This window comes from Lygodium microphyllum, chromosome 27 (genome assembly GCF_053477565.2).
Source record: "Lygodium microphyllum isolate KBCC chromosome 27, Lygodium_microphyllum_v1.1.10, whole genome shotgun sequence".
Lineage (NCBI taxonomy): Eukaryota > Viridiplantae > Streptophyta > Polypodiopsida > Schizaeales > Lygodiaceae > Lygodium > Lygodium microphyllum.
Window position 1 is genome coordinate 115,204,914 of NC_141161.1, and position 20,965 is coordinate 115,225,878.

Sequence of the window (20,965 nt, forward strand, 5' to 3'; positions counted from 1 at the left end):
CCATAGAAACATCAAGACCCACTTCACAAAACAAAGAATCCAAACAAATATCATCATCATTATACAAAGCACATGTAATTCCTATACCATCACAACATGAAAGGAATTATGGAAGCTACCCCCCCTTCTATATCACTACAAATAACAATAGTACTTGCATTAAGACAAGCTTTATCCATAGCAGAAGAAACATCCAATGATGTACATTCTTTCCCTCTTATCTACATACATGTATACATTCCATTGACTGAACACTACTATCATATATCCCATATGCAAGGTTCTATACTTTCCACCACATTGAATACAACACATCTTTGTGTCCTCATAATAGTATCCCATCTCCTTGATCTCATTGAGACAAAGCTGGTATAACCTTGAAACCTCCTGTATGACTAATCACTCATATGAGAACCTATAGGGGGAATAAAGAAGAAACTTTGTAAAAACTACAATAAGCTTTCCCAACTTTTAATAATATCATCTAGCACATAGCTTATAACTTTCCATGCATAGACCTCTAATCCATCTAAAGAAAAATCCAACTTTGCTTCACTCTCCACAACCTAGAATATTTGCTATGCATTTCAATACCGTATGTAATCATAATCATGCATTGACATTTATAGAGACTACATGATGTAATAGAATCTAAGCAGTAGTAGAGAATACATAATAAATATAAGAACGAATGAAATTGCTTTAATTTCAAAAAAACTAATACAAAGATAGCTTTGTCCACCCATGCACTTCCACTATGAAGCTTAGATGGCGATTCAGATAGATGATAGGCAAAGAGCTTAAGGCTAGTTGTTGGAAGAACTTTGAGTAGGCAAAACATGGATTGACGATGGCTTTGGAGGGGTCTTCATTTTCTAGCTCTCCTCCGGAAGGTAGTCTAGTTGGCTTGTTCAACCAGATTATGAACCTTCCCTACTTCACTAGGGAATATTTTAGGAAATATTTCCTACAAGTTTCATATCTTGCAACTTGACATATTGTGCCTCAAGTTGCTACCAACATAGCTACTCTATCTAACCCAAAGGCTAGATCCATAAACGTCATAGTAGTAGGCATGTAGCTCATGGAATCATTGACAAAATGATAAAAGCATAGTTAGGGTGTACTTTTTTTTCACTTTTTTTAGCAATTTGAATCAAATTTACACTTTTAAAATATTCCTAGGATAGTGTATGCTTTGAAGTATTTGTCTAGAAGTGTCAAAATTGCTTATATTAATTGATATAATTGAAAAGTGCTTTAGTTTAATTATAACATTGAGTCAAGTAGCATATTTCATAAATAAATTTTCTTAGAAAAGTGATGTCAATGACATTGTCTTGGGTACCACCTAACCATGCTTTTACTTGAAATAGAAATTCTAGAAACTACGTGGAATGTCGAGGATTGACAATGGCCCTTGCTTATTACTCCAAAGGTATCAACTTATAAATTGCCTATAAACAAGAGTTCGGAAGGGATACCACTACTCTTGTGATAAAGCTAGACTAGTGATAAGTCAAGTTGCATTGATTGAGCTTATCACTCTCAGACTTCAAATTTCTTGTGTCAATGTTTCTTTTAGAAAGTATTTGACAAATTGATGGCACACAATACAAGTGGACTACACAATAATCAAGACTTTTCTCTCTTGGATGTATACTTTATAGTATGGCTTCAACTTTAAAAGTTGTCAACTTCATGATACTTTACTACTATATAAAGAAGACATTAACTTCTTAACTTCTCACATCACATATATAGTACTATCCTCAACTTCCTTGAAGTCAGCTAGTCTTTACAAGTACAAAAGCACCACTCTAGTGTACAACATGGCCTTTCAATTTCAATATTGATCCAATACGGACTGTGAGATACAACAACACCAAAGTTGTTGAAATCAACAACGGCATGATCCAAGAAGGCTACCTTCAAACCAATCCTATTGAAATATTCATTATTAGAGATGCTCTCATGTCCCTCTACTATCATGTAGATATCATTAGCCAAGTGTACAATCCACTAATCTCTTAGTTTTATCATTGGATTTGTACTTCAACATCCTCCATCAATAGAATATCGCCATCTTTTGACCTAATTGAAATGACATTGTACTAATAGTCACTTCAACTGTCCATTAGCCATCCATCCCAAAGCACACAAAATGTTTCTTGCATCAACCTTGTCAAAGGATTGCACTAGGTTTCCATGGATGCTTTGATTGCCATGCCCAAAATATAGTCTAGGACCAGATTCTTCTCAAAAATACAACTTTGGCCCCCTAAAACACAACCCTTGTCAAAAACACAAGTTTGGCCCTTCAAAAACACAACTTTTGCCCCCCCAAAAGACAGCCCTCTTCCATGTTAATAACCTTCTATTAGCACTACTTTTAGAAAGCTAAGCTTTTTTCCCTTTCACAATGGATAGCTAGCTTTTTTCTTTTCATCTTAAAAAAACTGTTGATACATGCCTTAGGCCTTGGTAGGCATTGGTGCCACCCATTAATCTTCAATACCTTGGAGCATGCACCCAAGATAAAATCCTAGTTAAAATCTACCTAATATTCGATATATAATGTCTTCTAAAGTAGTGTCCAATACATTCTAAAGCAATCTCATAGCTGCTAAACTCTTAGCCATGCCAATGCAAATGGTTAACATCCACTATCTATTTATCTGTGACAACATTGAATAAAGAATCCTTTATGCACTTTTTGCATACTTATTTGTGCTAGTTTTACTTCACCTAGGGAAAAATTTTGACTTATTTAGGGAAAATCAAGCTTTCACAAAAATGTGTGACAATATTACCATTGGACATGACTTATTCCACCTATGGAGTTCTGGGGTATCTATCTAGTCATATTTTTAGTTAGCCTATTTACTCTATGGAACACTTGTATATTATATATGATTTACTCTTAGGTTTTCAGCTTCCTATCTTATGTGCATTCTTTGCATTTTTTCTGAATGATAAGAGTTCTCTCTCTCTCTCTCTCTCTCTCTCTCTCTCTCTCTCTCTCTCTCTCTCTCTCTCTCTCTCTCTCTCTCTCTCTCTCTCTCTCTCTCTCTCTCTCTCTCGCAGCTCCCATATTTTCACACATCATATGAAAATATGATTTCATCACTGCATGAGGTTGATTTCTTCTATTCATACCCACAGAAAGTTCAAACTCTCACATGGAGTTTTTTTCTATATTCAAATGATTAATATGATGGGAAATTGGGAATATATTCCTCAACTCTCTTTCCCCACATCCAAACAATTCCTTCATCACTAGTAATACACTCATGTCGGCCCCTTATATGGTGTCAAGATTGTGGGAGAGAAGGAAGGAGTCTCACTTGTAGCTTTCTTGCTTGCACAATGGGGGAATACACACAAGGATGGAGGCTGAAAACAGTTTTCCTCTTCTTAGTTGTGGAAGCCAAAAGAACTCTCATACATAGAAATAGAAGAACCCTATAAATGGGTCTCAAACCAAACTCAACTAACTAAGGTGGCATACTAACTGAGCCACAAACTAGAGTAGATAAGGATAGCTGTCATCTAGCTATTATTCATGGGCGGTGTACCAACCGCATTTGCAACTGACAAGTCGGTGACATAAATACACAATGGTCACCCTGGCGTATCACAAGTGGAGCTCGATATCTCAACACTCCCCCTCGAGCTCAATCCCAATTCCTGCACACCAAGCAGGTCTCTGAACTTGCGCAGCTTCTCTGCGCCCAATGCCTTCGTGAATATATCAGCTACCTGATCCTCTGTGCTGACATAAACTAGATCAATAAGACCTAGTAAAACCCTCTTCCGCACATAGTGATAATGCACCTCAATGTGCTTTGTTCTAGCATGATAGACTGGGTTATTTGCCAAGTGTATACTGCTCATGTTGTCACAATATATGACAACTGGTCCATCTGTAGACTGATGCATATCATAAAGTAGCTTATGCAACCAAGCTACCTCACATGCAGCCATTGCTGCACCCCTGTACTCGGCCTCTGTGCTCGACAAGGCAACTGTAGGCTGTTTCTTGCTGCTCCAAGTGACTGCAGCACTCCCAAAAGAGAACACATATCCACTGGTAGATCGTCTATCAGAAATACTACCAGCCCAATCAGCATCAGTGTATCCATGTAATTGTATCTGAACCCCAGTCTCATAAAATAGTCCATACTGCAATGTGGACTTCACATACCTGAGTATGCGTCTAGCCGCATCCAAATGCGGTTTCCTTGGAGCTGCATAAACTGACTTACCAATCCAACAGCATAGCTCAAATCTGGCCTGGTAATAGTCATATAAATCAAACTTCCTACTATGCGTCTGTACATAGTAGGGTCTTCCAGAAGCTCACCTGCATCTGCGCTCAGCTTCACATTCTGCTCCAAAGGAACTGAAATAGGCTTACAACCTGTCATCCCATATTTGGATAGCATGTCCAATCCATACTGCCTCTGCAAGAGCTGTATCCCACTTGGTGATCTAATCACCTCAATGCCCAAGAAATAACGCAGCTCTCCCAAATCCTTCATCTCAAACTTCTGCTTCAATAGCATTTTCACATGAAGGATATCTTCATCACTGTCACCTGTCATAATCAAATCATCAACATAAATGACAAGTAGCATAATACCTTTCTTTGTTTTTCTCACATAAAGTGAGAAATCTGCCTTGGAAATCAGAAAGCCAATAGTGACAAGATACTGTCCTATCTTATCAGACCATGCTCTAGGTGCTTGCTTCAAGCCATACAAGGCTTTCTTCAACCTGCAAACAAACTCAGGATGAACAGCATGCACATAACCTGGTGGTTGCTCCATATAGACCTCTTCTTGCAAATCACCATGCAAGAAGGCATTCTTTATATCCATCTGATGTAAAGACCATCCCTTTGATGCAGCCATAGCAATGACTGCTCTTACGGTTGCCATCCTTGCAACCGGATTGAATGTTTCTTCATAGTCAATGCCATATGTTTGTGCATACCCCTTGACTACTAATCTTGCCTTGTATCTTTTCACAAAACCATCTGCATTGTGTTTCACCTTATAAACCCACTTACAGCCAATTGCATTCTTACCTTTAGGCAAAGGTACCAATTCCCATGTAGCATTTGCTTCCAAGGCATCCATTTCTTCATCCATGGCTTTCTCCCATTTTTCTTTTCCCATGGCTTGCTCAAAAGAAGTGGGTTCTGGTTCCTGTATCACTTTGACCATATATGCATAGTGAATGGCTGTAAATCCATCATATTTCAGCCTATCCACAGGATACCTAACTTTGGTTGACCTGCGTAAAGTAGGTTCACTCCCAGGTGCTCTCAAAACATCCCTGGTCTTCCTTACTCCAGGTGTAACAATAGAAGGAATACCCAACTCATCATCAATGCTCTGTTCTGAGCCATTGGATTCACCATCCACATAAGAGTGACCTGCATTCACATCAAACATGGGCTGATCTACCTTCTCTTTTCCTTTTCATGACACCTGCATACTACTATTTGCACTGCCTTGAGAAGATTCTCCTGATCTCAATCTGCCTGTCCATGGCGAAGAATGTGAACCACTGCTAGAGGACGCTCGAGGTCCACTAATATTTTGTGACTGTTGCTGTGAATTCTGTGCAGCATTACCATTTTGTGCATCTACATCATCTATCACATTTACTGGTTTATACCAGCTACTCATCTCATCAAAAACAACATCTCTGCTCACTGTAAACTTACGAGTAGAAGGGTTATAGCATCTATACTCTTTTTGCTGCAGAGAGTAACCAATAAAGATGCACTTCTCAGCTTTTGGATCCAACTTGGATCTCAACTCATCTGGCACATGTACATAGGCAATGCAACCAAAAATTTTCAAATGAGAAATATCTGGTTTCCTACCAGTATACCTCTCCTCTGGAGTCATCCCATGTATTGCTGCAGTGGGAGTCCTTTTCATTATATAGACTGCTGTAGCAACTGCTTCAGCCCAATAAAAATCTGGCAGGTCTTTTTCATTGAGCATGGCACGAGATACCTCTCCAATATGCCTGTTTTTCCTTTCTGCAACTCCATTTTGTTGTGGGGTATGACTGCATGAATATTGTTGCTTTATGCCATGCTCCTGCAGGAACCTTGCAAACTCATTTGAGAGGTACTCTCCCCCTCCATCTGACCTTAGGCATTTTATTTGCAGGCCTGTTTCTTTTTTAACCATAGCTTTAAGAGTTTTGAAATGCCCAAAAACTTCACTTTTCTTTTTCATAAAATACACCCAAACATTTCTGCTATAGTCATCAATAAAACTGACAAAATAATGACAGCCTCCAAGAGATGTAGCTTTAGTAGTCCACACATCAGAGTGGATTAATTCCAATGGCTTCTTACTCTCTTGAACATGTCTAGGAAATGGTTTCCTTGCCTGTTTTCCGAATTGGCAGGCTTCACATACCTTATGCATTTCTGCAACCTTGAATTTAGGCAATCCTGCAACAATATTTTGGGCATGCATTGATTTAAGTCGCTGTACATTAACATGACCAATGCGTTTATGCCAGATATCAATATCTGCAACTACACCGGTCCCATGTGCAAACATTACTGCACTCAATTCAGACATGTCTGCATCCAACGTAAACATTCTGCCCTTCTTCTTTCCTTTTGCTATCAAGCGACCTTTATTTTTCATATCCTCAACAAAGCATCCATGAGGATTAAATCTAACCTGCAAGCCCTGTTCAACCATTTGACCAACAGAAACTAGATTCTTGGTAATATTCGGGACATGAAATACATCGGACAAGTATTTCTTTTTCCCATCCTGCATAGACAAGGGAATTTTTCCAATCTGCACAATAGGATGTGCAGTATCATCACCATTCTCCACAAATCCTGGTTTTTCCATTTTCCTTGCATCCTCCATCCATTCTGCATGACTTGTCATGTGGTTTGATGCACCTGAGTCAACATACCACACATCGTTGCTTTCTTCTGCACTTGTCATAGAATTGTTCATGTGCTGCACCATAAACAAATGCTCATTTCTGTCATCACCCTGTCTACTAGAAGATGCATAATTTCCTTGTTGCAGTTTTCCATTCATGATGTCATTCTGCTTTTTATAGCAGTCTTTAGCCATATGACCCATTTTACCACAGTAGTAGCATTCAACATTGCTGTTTGCATTTTGGCCTCTTTGCCATCCACCACGACCTCTTTGGCTCCCCCTGCCTCTAGAGTTACCACGTCCTCCTCCATAGGACTGGTTTTCTTGAGTTTGCTGCATATTCTTATTTCTACCACGGCCTCCAAATCGGCCTTCTCTACCTCTGCCTCTACCTCTTCCAGCATTTGAGTAGAAGACAGCTTCTTTTGAAGTTCCTCCTGAAGAAGATGCACCACCATTTCTCTGTTACTCAGAAATTAGAAGAGCAATCAACTCCTCAAAATCAGGAAATCTTTCACGAACTGAAATGGATGTCCGAAACTGTACGTAATCCTTTCCTAGACCATTCAAGGTCACAGAAACTAAATCATCATCTTCCACTGGCGACCCAATGGAAGCAAGTGCATTTGCAATCTTCTTCACCTTCATGTGGTAGTCATTGATGCTCATACTTTCTCTTTGTACATTATGCAACTCTTGCTTGAGTTGCAGTTTCCTGGCTTGCGTATTTGTGCTATACATTTTTGACAAAGTATCCCATGCCTCCTTTGGCGTACTTGCATCCTGAATATGCACAATCATAGAGTCCGAAATACTGATAGACAGCTTGTACATAACTTTCCTGGCTCTCTCATTCCATGCTTTGAATGCCTGCATTTGCTGTTGATTGGGAACATCAGGAAGAACTGGTTCTTCTTCATTTCCTGCAACAAATTCCCAATATCCTTTTCCCATAAGGAAATTCATCATTCTAAACTTCCATGCTTGGAAGTTGTTCTTGTCAAGCTTTTCAGTGACAATCTGTGAGAGAGAATCAGACGCCATTACAGAACACTGCAAAAAGTTCTGTCACTGCAAAGAACATAGCTTCAGCCTCACAAGGGCTAATATGCAAAACTGATGAAAGTGGTTTTTGACCACACAGTCACTCCCTAGTGACGATTTTGCATCAACAGGCAACAAGGATGATTCTGTAACTCCCAATGTCTCTGCACACAAGCATACGATGCAATTTCTACAGTAACTTTTCACCGACCCGTAGAACAGTGGTCGCACAGCATAAAACTGGGCCTTTTCCTGAGTGCGTGCAGAAAACTTCCGCCTCCAAAACAGGCCCTGAAATGGCCTCAAATAAAGAAAAACAGGGTCGCCAGGGGCTAAAGCCCTCTCCCGCAGCATATACTGCCCTCTTGCTTCACCACGAAGGGCGTCTCAACCTGAGACAATGCACTCCTGCAATTTTCAGCTGTGCTACCTGCAGAGATTTGCTCCTAAAACAGAAAATGAAAGCAACACTGCTCCTCTTACTAGACCACCGCGAGCTTGGCTTGCTTTCTTGAGCTCCTTACCACGAACAAGGCTCTGATACCATGTCAAGATTGTGGGAGAGAAGGAAGGAGTCTCACTTGTAGCTTTCTTGCTTGCATAATGGGGGAATACACACAAGGGTGGAGGCTGAAAACAGTTTTCCTCTTCTTAGTTGTGGAAGCCAAAAGAACTCTCATACATAGAAATAGAAGAACCCTATATATGGGTCTCAAACCAAACTCAACTAACTAAGGTGGCATACTAACTGAGCCACAAACTAGAGTAGATAAGGATAGCTGTCATCTAGCTATTATTCATGGGTGGTGTACGCATTTGCAACTGACAAGTCGGTGACATAAATACACAACGGTCACCCTGGCGTATCACGAGTGGAGCTCGATATCTCAACATATGGTAGTCCATAACTTTGATATATATGAGGTATATTTCATTGATCACCTCACACTATTCTCTTCTTGGTTCAAAGAATTGGTGAATTCCTAGTTAATGACCCAAGGGGTCCACCTTATACAATATGTAAGATACCACATGAGTTCAAAAGAAAGGGTATTATAGTTAGTAAAGTTTATAGGATTATATTTACAAAATGGATTTTTAAACTAAAATTTGAAAAAAACCGTAAGTTTAGTAAAGTAAAAGGGATCATTTAAAGGTCTTGTAGCATATAAAGAAATGGTATTTCTTAGTATCATTTGAACACTTGTTATATAGATGATTTCTTATAGGTGGATCGCCTGGGGTCAATGGGGTTTTTAAACTAAAATTTGAAAAAAACCGTAATTTTAGTAAAGTAAAAGGGATCATTTAAAGGTCTTCTAGCATATAAAGAAACTGTATTTCTTAGTATCATTTGAACACTTGTTATAAAGATGATTTCTTATAGGTGGATCACCTGGGGTCAATGGATTAGTAATATGTTCCTACTCTAGTACCTCAACAACATGTGGGACATCATGTTTAATCAATGACCTTGTCTCATCCTCTAATATTATGAATTTCTCAAGAAAAAGGCTTATTACATTGGCAAAAGCTAGTCCAACATTGATTGCAACCTTTCTACCTTAGAAGAAGGCCACCCTATAGACAAACTGAAACAACATTGATGTCTCATTAGAAATATTTCTTATCGTGAAGGAGATGATGAGCTTTCACAAACCCATGTAGACATCAAGTAACATGGTGAGATTGATCACATCCATCAATTACTTCCATGATTTCCTCTATAGTTATCATATTTGAAACATTCCTTTTAATGCTTTGCTTTTGGATGTTATCATCTCTTTGCTCTACCACATGGATACTTATTCTTGATATACATCTACATTTCTCTCCTTTCAAGCTTCTACCCACTATCTAACCTATCCTTCTTTATCTCTCACTTCCACAAAACTTCCATTTGAATCCAACCCATTTTTCCCTTGGACTGCCTCTTTTCAATCATCCTTGAGATCAAAATACGATCCAAAGAATAAAGTGAGTAGCAAAAAATAGTTATCTTTTGAGGCATTCAATCTTCTATAGTTTAAAGCATGTGTGTCATAGGTGGCTCTTGAGATTGCATTCACAAGGCTCTTTTACAAGTAGGGGAGATATAGATGTATGGATCTTTACAAAGAAAAATCCTCATCAAGGAGTATGGAAACATGATAGATATCCTTTAGTAAATATTCAAGTAGGATAAGGTTTCTGGTATAAGATGATGACTATAAAAAGAGAGTCCATTTGTCAAAGAATGTCGATGAAATGACCTCAATACATGGGCACCCATAAAGTATCACACTAGAGAGACTAGGAGAAAGGACCCAATCAAATAAAGAGTCATTCTTTTGTATTTATTAGTTAGAAAACTCACAAGAATGTACTATATTGATACAACATGCTAGAATCCATTAATCCATGTGTAATGTATTACGTCAATGATTCATCTTAGTAGGATAACAGGGATCACAAAATGGAAATGTAATTGCAAGGTTTTTAAGACGGCAAAGTGCTTATCCACAACGAGTGTTTCATATACAATTTGAACATGAAAGCCCCCTCAACATGGATAGACCAAACTCAAGGTTCAAGAGAAATGGTCAAATTTATAGGTTGTTAGTATATTTTACAACATTTCTTAAGACAAGACGTCATGACAAGCACTATAAATTACTGTAAAAGCAAGATGCTTTAGTTGACATGTTAAGGACTCGAAGGACTCAACTTTAATTTACTTACATGCAAGATCTACTCAATGAAAATCCCCTCTAATAGTACATTACTTAAGAGGAGTAACCTCATATCAACACTCTCTCCAACTAAATACCATCCACCTTCTTTGAAAGTGCTAGTCAATGGATGGAGTAGGACCCATTTCTATCTTCTTCTTGGATGGAAAAGAGAAAAGGATCAGTGGATTCCCACTACAAATTTCAATGTTTATTCATATTGTTCATGGAGCTTTTTCTCTCAATCGATCAGTTTAGAAATGTGGGTCTCAAACTCCACCTTGCCTACAACTACAATCCATGCCTAACTAATATCCAACTCAAATTGACTCTCAAAGTTGTTATTTTAGGCTGCTAGGATGCATGAAGATGTAAGCACAATCATTCACATTAGTAGTTGACTAAATTTCCTACAAATAGCCATGTTAAAAAATTATTATTATTATTTTTTTGGGAACTTAACTCCCATCCTTATGCTACAAGGATTAAGCACTTTTGAAGCCTAAAAAAAGTTTCGGTCCCGTGATAAACTTATTGAGACTTCATTATTGTGCAGTAATGTCAATATTGTTATGAATTCTTGAAATTGTTTGTCATGAACTACCTTTTAGACACTTCCCATCGACTTATTTGAGTTCCTTGGAGTCCTTCATATGTCAACTTTCCAAGAAGGGACCAAATAGTTATCATCATCATTGAATGGGGCTTTCATGACATTAAGAGCTATAGCAAGGCTGTTACAAGACAAATACCAACACCAAATATTACAAAATTTCTTGATAGATCATAGCGATGCCTATTTGTGTGCTTCCTAGCTACTTTGTTTAGGTAACACTAGTGAAAAACCATGTGCATCATTTATAAGGGAAATTTTCAAGCTGGCAAAAAGAGCCCATCAATGCAATAAAAAATTGTACTCAACACTCAACAATGGGACATCCAACATAACTTATATACTTTAAATAGCTTATTGTGAGTAAGAGTATGAAAAGCTCATCATTATCATCATCTTATTCTTATTCTTCTTATCCATAAGAAGTAGCTTTCAATTGTATATTACAAAACATTACAGATGCATTGTGTGAAATACAATGCATCCGATAGGGCCAAATATAACACATTGAAGCCCAAAAAAATCATTCTCCAAAAAGCAATTCCAATAATATATGTGATTATCAAATCAGGTTAAATAAGTAATGTGACCAAGAATGGGTCTTGCTGACATAGGGCTATGCTCTAGTTCATTTTGTTGTTGAGAGTTATGTCCATGATGTAAATATTGTCTATTCCTTTTAAGACAATTACTTTAATATTTTCTCAAAAGTCAAAATAAATAGCTATACTCATAAAATCTTACGAAATATCTTACGAATTAACATGATGTAATAAATAATAAATACTTGCCAATGTCTTCAACATTAACTACAAAACACTTCATCACAAACACAATACCAAACCACATATTTAACCTTGGGTATGTTACTCATGAATACATGTGTGCATCACATGGGTTCAAAATAAGGTATTTTTTGAACTAAGAATGCCACATCTAGAGTTACACGTGTTTTCATGTGTTTGTTCGTGTTCGAGATTGCTCTATATTTTGTAGTCAAAAGTCTAAATGTATTATTTCATATCCATGGATCTATAGTAAGCATGGATGTTCTTGTCGAGGTCAATGACTGGAAGAGCTATTGATATCTTTGAATGTTATTGCAAATGCTAAGTTGTTCCATGTGCTTCTGTAGAGCCATTACATTCTTGGGCTTTGGCAACCCATTTTCCTATTATCTCTAGATGCTTGCATGCTAATAACTAGATATTAATAGTGCTCGTAGCAGATTAGGAAAAACATGACATGTAAACAAGGGTTAGAGGTTGCAAAGTATAGTCTTAGTAGGTTTAATAGGCCGCTATAATCATTATTAGCCTTAATTGTTTTTACGGAACCATTGAGAGAATAAAAACAAGGGTGCTAATGAACCGAGGCTCTTATTCCAAATATTTTTACAATAAAAATAGTATTTATTCTCTTCTAATAAATACATAAAAAAAATCTATTGTACATGTGCGCACACAAAGTCCTCCCTCGTACAGGCATACAAAACGTAATGTTTTTTATAATATTTTTCCACGCTACGAAGTACATAAATTTCACGTATTAAAATGTGCATTTTCAATAATAATTCTGTCTAACTCCATCTCATTATCTGCTCACCACAATACAAAACACATTAGTATCCTCATGTCTATTTGCTAGGCATAATGCGAATCATGCAAGAAATAAGAAAAGTCCATAATAAATAACATCAACTTATTTCCATAGTAAACTTTAGTAAAATACCTTTATAAATATAATTCCCTAACATTCTAACCCATATTAATCAAAATTAGGCCAATTAATACTAAATCAAATTAATATACTAATGACAATAGTTGAATTTATACTAATTGAATAATCGAATCAATACTAACTAACTAATCAACTACTAATGGAATTAGCTAACTACTAAATTACTAAACAATCAAAATTTTATCAAATTAATACTAAGTTAAATAATTAAGTGCTTACTATACTTGAGTAATCGACTAATCAAGTTGGTTTAAGAATTAAATGAATAATCACTTATCATATGAATTAATTCAGTTGAATAGACATTGTTTTGATCAATAAATCGAATCAGGCTATTAAATAATCAACTTAGTTAATGTACTTAGTAATACTCTAATCAAGTAATAGTAGTTATGCCAAGACTACTATAATTAATTGAATTAACTACAATTAGTTGAACTAACTAACTATAATCGATATATCTACATGAAGTAACTAATTGAACTAATAATCAATAACTAACTAACTATAATCAATAATCTAACTAAATATGAACCTAACTAAATGTTAGTCGATACTTAAGTATAATCGATAATGTAACTAACTAAGTGAACTAATACTCAATAACTAACTATAAACTATAATGAATATATACTAATTGTCGTTAACTCACTATAAATAATCTAACGAACACTAACTCTAATCCATATCAGCTCTAATTGACAATCAAACTAACTATAGTCGATGGTGGCCCGATGATTAGACCATCCCTCAGATGTAATTTTCTAGGAAAAATAGTGCAAAGGTAGGCTGATGATAAATATTGTTACTATTAGGCCGGGAAAAACGCGTGGTTCCTATCACGCTGCCAAGTGGCATCCCGTTAACTCCTTAATCCGGTTAACCTATTCGTCCGGCGCGCTGAGAGGTCCGCCGTCCGTGGACGGCAGAGGAAGGGCGCCACGGCAGGGGAGGTGCCCTTCGCGTAGTATATATTGTCGATGAAAGAAGATAGTTCCTATCCCATCTGCAGCAGGACCTGCAGCTGCTGAAAGACATCTTCAGCAAGGAGTAACAATTGGCCGCCCGTCCTGCGCGCAATCAGCATCGCGCATCACACAATTAATATAACTAAGCTAGACTAGACTACCCCTCCGCGGCTTTTATCGCTGTATGCTATGGCCAGCTGTAGATTCACTTTGCTGATGCTCACATTAATCTGCGTAGCGACCACATGGGTGGGGTTGGTGGTAGGCTCCGATCCAGAGGCCACGACGGACTTCGTGTTGCCAGCTGGCACCAGCCAATCCGACATAGATGGCAGCTTCTTCACGTTTAAGGGCTTCCGAGGTGGTGCCAACGCGTCGACGAGCATGTTTAAGCCGGTGAAGGCTTTCCAGGACCAGTTCCCGGCAGTGACGGGGCTGGGTATCTCCGCCGCCTTCCTGGAGTTCCCGGCGGGCTCCCTGAACCCGCCGCATACGCACCCACGCGCCACGGAGCTCCTGTTCGTTCTAGACGGCACCCTGCTGGTGGGCCTGGTGGACACCTCTAACAAGATGTACAACCAGACTTTGCAGAAGGGCGACCTGTTCGTGTTCCCCAAGGGCCTCGTCCACTTCCAGATGAACCCTGCCAGCTACGGCCCCTCCGCCCATGCCCTGGCTTCCTTCAGTTCTGCTAACCCGGGCACCAACTCCCTCCCCGGCATCCTCTTCGGCTCCGGCATTCCCTCCTCCATTCTCGCGCAGGCCTTCCAGGTCTCCTACTCCACCGTCTCCATGCTCCAGAGCCCCTTCCACAAGTGACTGATCGATTGGTATGTGCACTTACCGAATTGATTGCTCGGCCGACCGTGCTGAATACTGGTACTGATACTTAAATAGATCTTGATTTGATACGGAATAATCCACACCCAGACCGATAATTTGTTGCTCCTGGGCGAGTGGTGCAGTTCCGACTGATCATACTCCGAAGCAACAACGAGACATTGTTCTGTCCGGCACACGATGCTATTGTTTTATTGATGCTATTGTTTCTTTGCAAATTTAGTAATAAATGGGAAAGCTTCCTGAGTACGTCTTGGGTACGGACTATCTGCTTTACACGATCATCAACACCAGTGCGTACAACTTACTTACACTTTCTAGAATTTTGTTCAGTTCAGTCCAATAGATAGTGCCGAGAATGGGCAAGCTGTCATGCAATGAAATGGCCGCGGTCGAGTCTCGACGTGTTAGATTTTTGGAGAGAGAGAGAGAGAGACACACGGAGAGAGAGTTAACGAACCTCGTACAAACAACACTTGCCAACAGGCTGATAATTGACAACATAGTGCAACCCAAATGATACGTTAGTACGTGAAAAGAAGATTTGTGAGAGAGCTAGAAGAGCAAGATGACCTCTCACAAATTGTTTGACATAAGGATATCCAATGTCAATATGGTTGGACTTGTCACTGACAGGGTGTTGGAGGAGAGCCGAAAACATGCGCGAAAGGAAATACGTGAAGAGCTTTGAGAGGCTTTGAAGCCAAATGTTCTCTTTCGGTCCCAACGACAGCGTCGTATATTCGGCTTCCGTTACCCGTTGTAACCCATAGAAGAAAGGAAATATTATCCCGACATTTAGTTTACCGACAAAATGGAACCTTTGCATAAGTGAAGACATACTTGATGGTTGGCCCTTTTAAACGCGCTGAAAATACTATATATTGTAAACAGGGAACAAAGATATTTACATAGCCTCTGAGAGTGAGGCTGATGGCAAGCATAGAGCTTTAGAACTTAGCAAGCGCTTTACAAACACCTAGAAAGAGCTATTAGATCTCTTTAGGCTCCTACCCACCACCAAATTTTCATCTTTAAACTTAGACCACCTATCTTTGGGAACAAGTGGATGCTGAAGTCGTCCAAATAACTAGTCATTCCTCAACTTCCAAATTTCTTGCATAGAGATAGCTCTAAGCACATTGGAGAGACCCAAAGTCTGTACATCAAACTTGCCCTTGTTCCCAAATATAACAAGCTTGCAATCCATAGTCTCATTAAAACCTACTTTCCTCACCCACTGTTGGAGTTGCTTCCGTAGAGCCTTCACCTCTTTGCATTCTCAAAACAAGTGTCTCAGTATTTTTATTTTGAAAAGACTAGAATGGTCCCAAATCTCTTCCCAAAGGCACACACCTTTCTTTATTATGTTTTTGGCCAGCCTAAATTGCTTCAACCCAGGTATATCTCAAGGATTGAAAGCATGCTTTAAGAACTAGATGGCTTGCTTTAAAGATGGGTCTTGTCTTTTGTCCTATGAGCCTCTCCATGAGGTATCTTCCAATATTGATTGCCATGCTTGGGACAATTTTTTAGCTACTTGAGAATGGGGAATGCTGATCTTTCTCCAAGTGAGGAGAGAATTATACCAAACATAGCTAGGGAAGCCAAGATTCTTTTTGCCAAACTAATCCAACCACACCTTGAGAGTGAATGTCTAGGATTAAGAAGCATCAAACCTTTTAAGCACACCAAACATCAGTGAAATAGCTTTAACACTAAGTTTAGGGACCCCTACTCCACCTTCCTATTCATTGCTAGTAACGTGATCCCAAGGAATAGATCTCCATTCTTTTTGTCCCTCTTCCTTATTCTATAGAAAGCTAGCAAACAACCTCTCAACCTGACATTATGTTCTTTGACTAAAGTTTAGTATCATTGCAAGAAAGGTGGTAGAAGAAGCCATCATGACCTTTATAACCATTATTTTACCTAGAAAGCAGAAGGGTTTCACAAGGGACTTTTGATCATTCCCTCGGGGAAGTTACTATATATATATATATTATCTACATCACTTGCGTTTAAGGCATATTTATAAATATCCTTATATGTGAGTTTTTCCTAAATAAAACATAACCCTTTTCTATTCAATATGTAAATAGCACCTTTATTTTACACCCTTCTGTATGTAAATATATATATATAAATGGTATTTTAAAAATACATTTTTTAAACCCACGTGATGCACACATATGTTCATGAGTAACTTACATGAGATCATTCCTTACATAGGAAAAAGAGAGAATTCCCTATCAATTGCCTGGATAAAAATACACATAAGTAGGGAAAGTAAATAATGGGAAAAATGGAAAATTTCCTAGTTTGAGAAACTAGGGAATAACATAGGGAAATTTTTCTACTAGGGAATCGATAGGGAATTACCTTTTTTTTTTTTCGATGTATGAAAATTTTCCTATGCAAGGAAATTTTCGTATGTTTACCTATAGAGGGAAATTTGCCTATATGATAGTTTTCCTATATAGGAAATTTCATATGTGATTCTAATTTTCTCTAACTTGGAACAAGCATGAGTTCGACTTTTTGTATCTGTATGGTATCAACCAATGAAATAGTGAAAGTGATGGCATATTATACTTCCAACATCATTACAAGTACACTCTACTACTACAAGCACACTATATGACGACCCTACATTTAAATATATATAACCACATCCAACTCAAAATATTATCATAAAATTCTTGTGCATCTTCAAGAAGGCAACCTTTGGCATACATATACCATCACATGGCTGACAACTTTGTAGTATCCCTACTTTTTGAAATGCAATGTCTATTAGTTGTCACTTGTGTGTAGCTCTAATCTTGCCACAATATTTTAAGACATAAGAAACGACAATTGTATCTAGAGAAAGGCCCTCATCTTGCATTTGGTCAAAAGAAGTCAAAGCTCTTGCCTTGACCATGTTGGACATATACTAAGACAAGTATGCTCAATAACTATGTTATGTGTATTAAGCTTATCAAACACTTCTTATTTCTTATCCCTTAACTGCAGATTCTAAACTACCACAAACTTTCAATACGTTTATTTAAAATACCTCGGTTTCTCTCCATGACCATCATGTGTAGATCCTGCTATCAACACATTGCACAAAACTAGATTTGAAACAGCTGGCTTATCAAGCACTTGTGCTTTTGCAAGTAAGCCAAGTTAGCACACATATGTACCAATGCAATGCCAAATACTATATCATGTGTATTTCTTGGCTCTTGTATGTTGCTTCTATGGACCCATATGTCTTCAAGATGCAACCAAATGTGAGTGAGTTAGCATAAAACACTTTCAACTTCATCTATTCAAAAGGTTTCAATGCTTGCTCACCATACCCATTGTGTACATCTTCTATACCCATATTCCATGAGACTAGACTCCAAACTATGCTTCTCAAATCACCTCTTACACTTTTGCAAGAAGCCTACTTTTTTCATACATGTCTAACAATGCATTGCCAGCTAGAATACATTTTTTTAGAAACCATTGTTTAGCAATCTCAAAATGTATTTATTGTCCCTCAACTATAGCTTTGATACAAACATACACTATCAATATTTGGAAAGAGGCCCTTGTATCATTTTCTTTCATGACAATTTGGTACTTTCTTATCATGCCCATCTGGTACATATCTTGCTATTAGGGAGCTCATCACAAAACCCTCTTGGACTAAAAGTTGGTCAAAAACTAATTGTGCTACTACAAGTAAAGCACATTTCACATACCTATCAACCAATGCCATGCTGTCAACAATATCCTTTTCCTAGCACCACAGGATTTCAAGGCACAAGCAAAGGTGAAGAGACCCCGAAGTTGCATCTATTCATAATATGTCAAGGCCTGCTGTCCACACCCATATTGTATATATCCTGCAATTCAAGCATTTCATTACACCATACTCCAAATCTCTTTTGTGTTTGCAAGTGAATCATTTAGCACACATATTCTTAAGTCGTTTCCTATATAAATGTTTTTCTCCTAGCAAAACCAATATGAGAATGTCAACAAGAAATTTGCTACCCCTACGAATATCTATTTTCTTAGCATAAGACTTTAGTATGGCCATGTACTTATATGCCCTTCTCAATTTCTTATATGCTATCACAAGCTTCAAAATAGTGGGGAAAGGTCCTACCAACATGTAGCCAACAAACCATACTCTATACAACATAAAAGTTTTCTCAAACCACTTCATAAACTATATGAAGTTTACCACCTAGTTAGTGAGAGAGGAAAGATATGCGCTAAATTTTCAAACATAGTTCAATGCATCATTGAAGCAAACATACTCACTAAAAAATTTAAGTAGACCACCCCTAAGCAGGAAAGTACCTAGCATTCCCAATGTATTACAAGCTACCTTCATTTGCAACTGCAAGCTAAATGCATTCTCTCTTCCTTCAAGTACTTATTATGGTTTGCCTTCATAAATGGAGCCAATGTTCCTACTTTTCCTTGCATTAAATGTTAGAAACTCATAGGTAATGGCCCCCTATTATACAAATGGGCAGCCTCAAGCCAATTACTCAATCCTATGCTAAACATGGCTCTATTTTGTTCATTCTATGTCCATCTAGTGCAACAATTCTTCTTGCTTTTGCTTAGATAATTTGAGAATTTCTCCTTCTTACTTCTTCAAAATTTTATTTCAATGCTGAAACAAACCATGTGAAGGTAGCATATAAGTAACTAATAACTAACTATTAGCCAACATTTAAGTTGCTCAATACATATAAATACTACTAGATATGATTCTTTAATTAAGAGGAGGTGTTGAGAGTGGAAAAAGATTGAATTTTTGACTGAGCTTGTTGATGTTACAAGATAGATTTTTTTACAATAGAATCCCCTTTTCCTTGGTGTTCCTCTTGGGGCTCTATGTTTTTGGTGCACAGTCGGGGAAACTTGCCATCAACAAGTATCAAAAGAGGCTGAAAATGAAGGAAATGGCATTGCCAAGAAGAGGAGAATTCAATGGATGATTGCAAAGTTCCTTCTTCCAATGAAGGGTTGGAGATTCTCATTATCAAAGCCACTTTCCACAAGAAGTTCATCCCACAATGGCGGAAACATATTACCATCATGATGCAAGCTCTATGCGGTGGAATGTTTCCTCTTCCTGTTGAAGCAACAGAAACTTGCATCTTGGTTGCAAATTGTTTGGAAACAAACTAAAGAGTAGAAGCAAAGAGAATGACTATCCATGGAAGATTTGGTATTCATTGAGAAGTTTTCGGACATCATCAAGTGAGAGATTGTGAAGAAGCTTTAGGAGTCATGGTTTGTGGAGGTTCACAAAAACAAGAAGGAAAAGAGTTGGAATTTGTTTGTGGATGCTCAACAACAAGATATGTGGGCTTGGTGCACTGACAATATTGTGTTTGTCCAATTAGCAACCCACTGGAAGTTGGTAGACAGAGTGTTTTTCACAACATACACTATTGAAACCATCAGAAGCTGGCATTATTATAATGGCACAACAACGATCCTAAGAAGAATGAGTTTTGATACTTTTAGAACGAAATATCTTCCCCTCTGTAGTGGTTTGAAAGCCGAATTCAGAGATGTTGAAAAGAAGAAAGTAGAAGAGATGTTGGCCAGAGAATCCCCCAGAGACTGAAGCCCCTCTCTGATTCTATTTTGTTGAGTGCTGAATTACAATTGGTTGAAGCCAAGCCCCTGATGAATGATGCAATCAAGAGGCAAGCGTTAGAACAAGTCTAGAGGTATGTGAGAACAGAGAAGGCAAGAATCAAGGCTGAGAATTAACTTGCAGCAGAAGCCTCCTTTGACGCCCTAAAAGCACTCTTTACAGAAGTCCCCATGGTGACTCAATGTTCCCTTCCTAGTCAGATTCGTCCTGGAAATATTGATGAGAGGCCAGCAAATGTAGTCCCATTGCTAATTTTTAAGGGAGAGTATAATGAAGACCCTGATCTTCATATAGAAGAGTTTATAGTAGCATGTGTGGCTAACAATGCCAAACCCCTAAGCATTGGTTAGCGATATTCCCCGTCACTTTCAAGGGCGTGGTATTTCAGTGGTATGAGACACAAGCAACATGAACTTTTGGCACATGGGATGACCTGA

At 38.1% G+C, this 20,965-nt stretch overlaps 1 protein-coding gene across 1 annotated transcript; it reads left to right on the forward strand.

Annotated features, from left to right (window-relative positions):
* Positions 1-14,068: 14,068 nt before the first annotated feature.
* On the forward strand, positions 14,069-15,080 carry LOC148012732 (germin-like protein 9-3). Its single transcript, XM_087669244.1, has one exon. The coding sequence runs from the start codon at positions 14,210-14,212 to the stop codon at positions 14,837-14,839; it is 630 nt and encodes a 209-aa protein (XP_087525370.1). The 5' UTR covers positions 14,069-14,209; the 3' UTR covers positions 14,840-15,080.
* The last annotated feature ends 5,885 nt before the right edge of the window (positions 15,081-20,965 follow it).

What these genes read in the sequence shown, in the direction of transcription:
- LOC148012732 (XM_087669244.1), top strand. Translation starts at nt 14,210, where the DNA reads ATGGCCAGCTGTAGATTCACTTTGCTGATGCTCACATTAATCTGCGTA.